Source organism: Scophthalmus maximus, chromosome 15, assembly GCF_022379125.1.
Source record: "Scophthalmus maximus strain ysfricsl-2021 chromosome 15, ASM2237912v1, whole genome shotgun sequence".
Classification (NCBI taxonomy): Eukaryota; Metazoa; Chordata; class Actinopteri; order Pleuronectiformes; family Scophthalmidae; genus Scophthalmus; species Scophthalmus maximus.
The window spans coordinates 13,714,602-13,722,500 of record NC_061529.1 but is presented as its reverse complement, the minus strand read 5'-3'; the positions used below and the strand labels follow the sequence as shown (position 1 = coordinate 13,722,500).

Genomic DNA, 7,899 nt, shown 5'->3' with positions numbered 1-7,899 from the left:
CCGCGGTAGAAATTAATGAGTTATTATCAGTCCAGTCCCAACTGTAAAAAATGGTCCCAACTGTAGAGGCACACAAGTGGAGAGCCCGCCTACCTTTGATAATAATCATATGACTGCGAGGTATCAGTGCGTGACTTGCTCCATCAGGGTCAATTATGACCTTTCTTGAACAGATTTCTCGAAGAACACGAGGATCGAGAATAATGAGAATCACCACACGACTGTAAGGAATGTGTGGCTGAAAATATGAAAAGAAATGAAAATATAGAAGTGTATCACTTGTTGGGTCCTTGGTTGCATTGTTTTTTCTCTGACCCTTGATCACTTAAAATTAAAAAAAAAAAAAATGGGGAAAGGGGCCGCTTCTTTCAAAATGTAAACCGAGCCAAATCATAAAAATATGAGCAAAATAATTAAAATAATGTTATAATAGACCTATTTTTTTAAAGGTCAAAAAGTAAGGGAAACCAGAGTTCTTAACTGCTTTACAGTTACAAACAAACGAAAGGCAAATACAGACCCTATATACATATATATATATGTATGTATGTATGTATGTATGTATGTGTATATATATATATATATATATATATATATATATATATATATATATATATATACGTGTATATATATGTATGTATATATATATACGTATATATGTGTGTGTGTATATATACGTGTATATATATATATATACATACATACATACATACATACATACATATATATATATATATGTATGTATATGTGTGTGTGTGTCTATCTCTGAACTTGTGAAAGAGAGAAGAGTTCTAAGTAGACATGCCACAGACAGGACTGTGGCAGAGCTCCGGACCCTGTTCCGTAGAAAAGGGAGTGGCGTGTCGGCAGTGGAATTTCACTTCCTGTATCTCTCAGGTGACTCACCTGGCGAGTGTGGTCGTCGGCCACTGTGAGGTTTCTGTCGACATCAGACGAGCGAGTCGCGCCCCTCCGCAGCTCCAGAGTAGTCGAGGATCAGCTCGGGCCGGAGGAGGGACTTTTTAAAAGAAAGATTTATTCTTTTTATTCGTGTGTGTGACGTTTACCGATCACCTCTCGGCGCCGACCAGGAAGTGAGCAGTCGACGGAACGTCGTTGGTCTGAGAGGAGGCAGAGGTCTAAAGGAGGCGACCTGAGGAGAGAATAACGAGTGGGGTTGTCGTTCTTTTGTTTTTGTTCTTTTAAATCTCCTCCGGGCTGCAGGTGATCTTTGTTCGTGTGGGAACTCTCCACTCCGCGGGACTTGAGTTGACATGAGTCCCCCGCTCACGGGGCCGCGCGGAGCCCCTGCGCTCCTGCCGCTGCTCCTGCTGCTGCTGCTGGTGCCGCTGCTGCGCCGCGCCGCCGCGCAGGGGCCCGGCGAGGAGTGCCTGGCCCGATTCAAGGTCGGCCAGGAGGACTTCGTGCTCGACGCCGACGAGTCCGTGAATGACGGGGCGACGTTCATCTCGTCGCCGAAGCTGGACCGACACCGCGACTGCGTGGGCGCCTGCTGCAAGGAGCCCCGGTGCAACGTCGCCCTCATGGAGAGGGGCCCCGAGGAGGGCACGGTCAAGTCCTGCTTTCTCTTCGACTGCCTGTACAAGAAGAAGTACGCGTGCCGCTTCGTCAGGAAGAAGGGCTACATCAACTACGTCCTGGACTCCGTCTACCAAGATTACGTGAAGTCGGAAGTCGTCCCAAGTAAGACCCTCAAACCTTCGGACAAAGCCCCACGTTGATGCGCATCACAGCTTGTCAGGGGCTTGGGGGCCACAGTGGCTGGCCATGCTTTGATTATGATTCAGGTTCAGTTCGACAGAATGATGTGTTGCCGAGGAATTTTCAACAATATGGTCTCCATTTCTTTAATCCGTGTCATCATCTATAGAGGGAAACGTACACGTTTCCACCTGTGTCCTCGGTGTATTTCACTGTCTTTCCAGGATCTGTGTGAAAGCAGATGATTACCAGGTAGGAGGCCGGGGGCAGAAAGCGTGTTCACACACGCCGGGCCGTCATGGCCCCTGGTGTACAGGTTCAGGTTTCTGTTGCTCTGCCTCTTTGTGTGTGGCAACGTTGCGTCCGGAAAAAACCAGTGGCTCACGGTATCGTAGAGCGTTACTTATGTGTGTGATGATGCACGCTGATCCCCACTGTGTCGCCGCAGGTGAATCGGACCGTCCACCAGTGGCCAACGGCGGCCAGGACCAGGTGGTCCAACCGCAGGACAACGTGATACTGAACGGCATAGACAGCAAAGATGACCAAAAGATCGCGTCCTTCCAGTGGCAGATGCTGACCGGTTATCCTTTCGCAGTCATCGAGGTGAGCGAAGAGACTGCGGTGCAGGCGCATTTTCGGGGAGTCCCGTTGGGACCATAAGTAAATCTGCAACGCTGTCTTTGTAGAAAACCAAGTTCGAAGACCAGATCATCGTGTCCAATCTGACATCTGGGGTGTACAAGTTCCAGCTGACGGTCACAGATACCATGGGCCAATCGGACACAACCAAGGTCACAGTCCTGGTCCTCACTCCGGAGCAGTCTGAGCGTGAGTATCTAGGCCGAGGAAACAAGTTGTCAGAGACATTATCTCATTTATTCAGCACATCTGTTTTCCGTTTGTCTTTAAATGTTATGTAACTTCAACCTCGTCTTCGACTTCTCGTCGTCTGGAACTTGAGTTACATGAATATGACACACTGCAAATTCATAGATGTAAATGAACTCTCACATCAGAGTTGGCTGCTGTAGTTTTGTCAGTGTCTCTGCAAATGTAGACTCAAAGAAGAAATGGTTTGAGTTTCAGGAGTAAAGGTGAGTCATTGTTCCGCTGTATTTGTTGACATTTCTCTTGGCTTATTCAGAGTCATCCACCTTGTGTGCAATGTGAGGCCATAGGTAATGATAATAATTTTTAAATCCTCCCCTTGAAGCTCAGACTATGAATTTCTGTCATTACCCAAAAAGGTTTGTTTAAAAAAAAAAGGAAACAAATCTGATAAGTTTCCCTGGAGTTGTTTGGCTTCTGTCACACAAGCTGCTCAATGTTGGGTTGTCATCGAACCTGTCAAGGCACGCTCGCCTAATTCCTGTGGCTCGAATGACGAAACAACGCAAAGATGGGGAGATAAAAGCTCATTTTAATAAGGAGATTGAAACAGATCTGACTTTTGTTGCCAGACAAACAAAAGGAAGGAAGGAAAAAAAGCTGAAGTATGGGAACTAAGTGTCTCTTGTAGTCAAGGATGAGCGGTTTGTTAGACTTTGTTGTAAGTCTGAAGTCAAGTGAACACTTCCCTTTTTTGCGACCAGACACAGAAAGCTGCAGTGAAGGTCTCTTGGCCTCTGCACGTTTCTGTCTGGGGTTTCTACAGAAGACAGTGCTCAGTGGAGCTTTTGGTGTGGTTTTAACTTACCCCCCTGCTGACACCCCACTCTCTCCACCCCCGACTCAACAAAACCTGTCGGTCTGGTTTCTGCTTTGGTTACACAAACAAGAAAACTCCAGTCACGTGGGGGATCCTCTTCATTACTGATTTGAAGTCTTAAAATAAAAAGCTCTTTCATATGCTCAGGTCTGCATATGACAGTTTCCAGTTGATTGTAGACCGTGAGTGAACAATGAGGGACTTTTAAGCACTCGGAGGTTCAGTTACCCATTAACAGCGTGTGTCCTTAATGTGTTCAGGAATGTGCTTGAGTTCAGCGAAGCTACATGTCAGTGCTGCCACACTTACTCTGAAAGGTTTGAATGTACTCATTCATGAACAACAATCAGCATTTGTAACGTGAGGACTTGCTAATGAATGAAGTTCCAAATTTTGGCACTTCTTTTTTCAATGTCTCTCTTCACATGAGCGCACAGAACATGACTCACCAGCCACGTGAAGACAACATAAAGTACCTACTCTCTCTGACCTTGAAACACTCATTGTTTCTTTTTTTCTTGCATGTCTCTATACAGGACAACCACACGTGTAATTATGTGTCTGCTAACTGGCGGGACAGACACAAAGAACAGGGAGTTGGGACAAAAATATAGAGGAATATCTCACCAAATGTGGTGTCGGAAATGAGACAGAACTATTAATGTTAGTCAGACTGGTGTGTGGATTTGAAAAAACAAGCAAGTGGTACATTGTTGAGTGTCTAGTGAGGTTGTCTGATGCACATTAAATAGAGGGACATTGGTGTGCTGACAACATTTATCATTCATAACTACATCAACATCGGGGAGCATCCGTCTTCTCATTTCACTGGATTGACTTTGTTACAACACAAACTAAACCGTGTTCATGAAATCACTATGTGGGGGAGGAAATTGCCCTTAACTTTCAAAATGTCCCTCCTTAAGTCAAAAAGAAATGGCATATTAATGTCATGTTGTGTATTAATGTTAGAACATGGATGTGTGATGACTGGGATTGTTAAAATGTGTTAAAATCTCCTTTTTGCAGATTCACACGGAGCTATAACTAATTGTGAACCTTTTTATCCGGTGTCCCACCAGTACGATGTATGGCTCCGAAGAAGATTGGGCCTTGCCGCGGTTCTTTCCCTCGATGGCATTACAACGCCGCCTCGGAGAAGTGTGAGGAGTTCACCTTCGGAGGCTGCCGGGAGAACCTCAACAACTATTTGTCCAAGGAAGAGTGCAGCAAAGCCTGCCATGGCTCAGGTATCTGTGCGCTGCTCATAAACATGTCATTTTTGCATCACTTTCTGGCTTTTGTTTGTTGCACAAGGATGCAATCAGTGTGAAAAGAGGATCCCACTAAACTCATTTGGGGAAGCAGCAAAAAACGGAAATTTAAGCTTTATAATTGTCTGCATTTATCCAACACTTCCGATGCTTTTTAGCTGAGTGGTAGATGAGAACTTGGCCACTATCGTGTCTATAAATCAAATGTAAAGTTACAAACAGGAGATGGTTAGCTTAGCACAGCTGGTGTAGTTCTGGAGATTTCCCTGCTGTATTCTCACATGTACTTCTGGAAACTTTACTTGGGGTCAGGAAAAGTTTCGGAGCAACACGTTGCGTTCTCTCATGCAGCCCCTCGGGAAAAGTTCAGGAAAATGTCCAGACTTCAGCCTGAAAGCAGCTTTAGTTTACTGGTTTATAATTTCTTAATAAATGATTGAATTTTAATCTGATTTGTTGTTTTTCTTTTAGAAAAAAGTGCTGTATCTGGTAGAGGTTTACCAGTTCCCACACCTCAACGTAGGTGCATTCTTCATGATTTGATATGTTGTTATCATAACAACATTGATTATTGACACTTTCAACAGTTGTGGTGCTGTTCCAGTGACGGTTTCCTGCTGCGTTTGTGTGCCACAGGAGAAAAGTGTGGTGCTCCCTGCACCGTCGAGCAGTTCACCTGCGACAACGGTTGCTGTTTGGATCCAGGCCTGGAGTGTGACTCGTCCCCACAATGCAGCGACGCCTCCGATGAGCAGAAATGCAAAGACTGTGAGCAATGACTATGAAAATAAATGCAGAAATGATAAGGGTTTCCACAAAAGACATGCTAACTTGAACTGTCTCCTGTGTGATTGTAGTGGACACCAAGTTTCGGATTCTTCTAGAGATTCCCGTGGATGAGCAAAAAGGTTATTTGAATTTTTTTCGGATATGTCCCTCGCTAACCTTTTACCTCAATAATTTGTCTTTCTCAGAATTTCAGTAAGATTGTAAATATGCATCACTCTTGCACTGCCTACAATCTCACCCTACTGGCTCATTTGTTGTCGTTCCCAGTGCGCTGCACGCAGCCTCCCGTCACAGGAACCTGCAGGGAAGGTCTCACTAAGTGGTACTACAACCCCCTCCAACTGGAGTGCTTCCGCTTCAACTACGGTGGCTGCCAGGGAACTGAGAACAGATTTGACACCAAGGAAGCCTGTACGAAAGTTTGCCGAGGGGTAACAGGTGAGATGTCGTTCCCGGCTTTAGTAGTAGAATTTAGTAGCTTTAGTAGTAGAATCCCAGATAAATCCTCTATATGCAACTCTCCAAGGTTAGGGCCTACCATGTCATAGAGACAAAGCTTCCAACACACTGGTTAACATTTAGCAGTTAATGGTTCTTCCTTCGCAAGTTGTTCTTAGGTCAGAATAGAGCTAGAGGGTAAATATTGGACTCACATTCATCAGGTGAAAATGACTCCAAATGAATGCTAGCGCTGCTCTACAACTTCTGGATGTGAAAAGTTGATGAACTCTTTTAATGTTTTCGTATATGTAAAATTTCCACAACATATTATATTGTCTTTTTCCTCTTTATTTCAGAAAAGGACATATTTGCAAGAAAGGAGGAGTTTGAAAGGAGTGTGTCTGATAACGAGACAGGTAAACTACCCTTCGGTTCTTACATTCTACAACGTCTAACGGTTCAAATAAAATCTGGCGGAACAAACAATCCGCTTCATCATCATCACAGCTTGATTTCTCTTCCAGTGCACTTCTCCGGTTCTCTGAGTTGCTGAAAGCAGCGTTTGATTTACTGATCTGCTTTCTCAGCTCTGCAGCCTTTCACATACATTATCTTTGAACAAAGCATCCGCCAAGTTAACTTTTTAAAAATGTATCCCTCTTCCACTCAACAGTTGTTACAGCAATAGCAGCCGTCCTAGGCGTAGCTATCGCCATCCTACTTGGCGTCCTGTTGTACTGCCTCGTAAAGGGAAAGAAGAAGTCGTCGCAACACCACCGTGTTCCCGTCAACACCGTCCCGGTCACCTCGTTGGAGGACAGAGAGCGTCTGGTCTACAACAGCACCACCAAGCCCATCTGACCCCCACCCCTCTCAGCCGTCACCTTTGACCCCCATCCTGGTGGTGAATGATGCTGGTTGCCGGAGCCTTGTCATATAGTGAACAAACTCAGATTGATGACAGAGGAGACAATATATCCGTTGACTTAGTTTGAATGCTGGAGGAGATCTGTTTTTTTAGGTTTTTTTTATATATATATAAGGGTGATGTACACGAAAGGCAGAATGTCTTCTGTGATGAAATGTGATATCTAATAATTTGACTTTTACATTTGATTTAATGCAGTGAGCTGTTAAAATCAGTTGTTGATATAGTGTGCATTCAGGTTAAAAGGGGGGAGGTAGAGCATCACTGGATATCATACAGGTTGTTCTCACTGAAACAGGTTCTCTTTCTCGTTTTGTTTTTAAAATAAAGTCTGTTTTAATGCCAGACCCTTAGTTGTCAGTAGGTCTGTGCTGGACTGTTACTTTGCAGTAAAAGTCCAGTTTATATTTCTTTTTGTGAATATATATATATATATAATGTCACATGGTGATCCCTTCAATTTACTTAAGTCCTGTCACGTCGGCTCCTTCACTCTTCTTCTTCTGTTTTTATACATCATTGTTACACATGCGTATTGTTGTACATAATCTTAACATTTTGAGAAAAAAAAGTGCTATTTTAATTGAGAAAATTATTTTTGTCCCATTTATCAGAAGTGTTTTTAGAAAAAGCTTAATGCATCGAATGATACATATTGATAACTTTATAAAGCTGCCTTGCTGTTGATTATTGAACCTTTTAAACTTGTCAAATGTCTGTACATATGACCTGATATGATTCTTTGCAACTAGCAGTATCGTGATGTTTATAGGAAATAAAAATATTTGTTAAAAATGTAATGGGGAGTATTTTTTTGTGTCTTACAAATGAGGTCAACTTGTTTTTAAAAATTAAAGTTGATTGTCTCCTCACCTTTAACCTTCTGCAGTACGTCACACTTTCTGCTTCAGTGTATTGAATGTTTTTCATTCTGGAGCCAAAAGATCCCATCCCCTCAAGTGAAATTTCTGTTCAGATACATTAGGTAGTTGTTATTTTTGATTCCATTTCCTCATTTTGATATGTATTTTATA

The 7,899-nt window shown here is 43.4% G+C and overlaps 1 protein-coding gene across 1 annotated transcript; it reads left to right on the top strand.

Moving 5' to 3' along the window:
* Nucleotides 1-880: 880 nt before the first annotated feature.
* spint1a (serine peptidase inhibitor, Kunitz type 1 a) lies at nt 881-7,665 on the top strand. Its single transcript, XM_035610817.2, has 10 exons — nt 881-1,704; nt 2,171-2,328; nt 2,412-2,553; nt 4,516-4,683; nt 5,179-5,226; nt 5,344-5,475; nt 5,565-5,615; nt 5,764-5,934; nt 6,294-6,353; nt 6,611-7,665. Exons 1-10 carry the CDS (start codon nt 1,275-1,277, stop codon nt 6,796-6,798), a joined length of 1,548 nt encoding a protein of 515 aa, XP_035466710.1. The 5' UTR covers nt 881-1,274; the 3' UTR covers nt 6,799-7,665.
* Nucleotides 7,666-7,899: the final 234 nt, after the last annotated feature.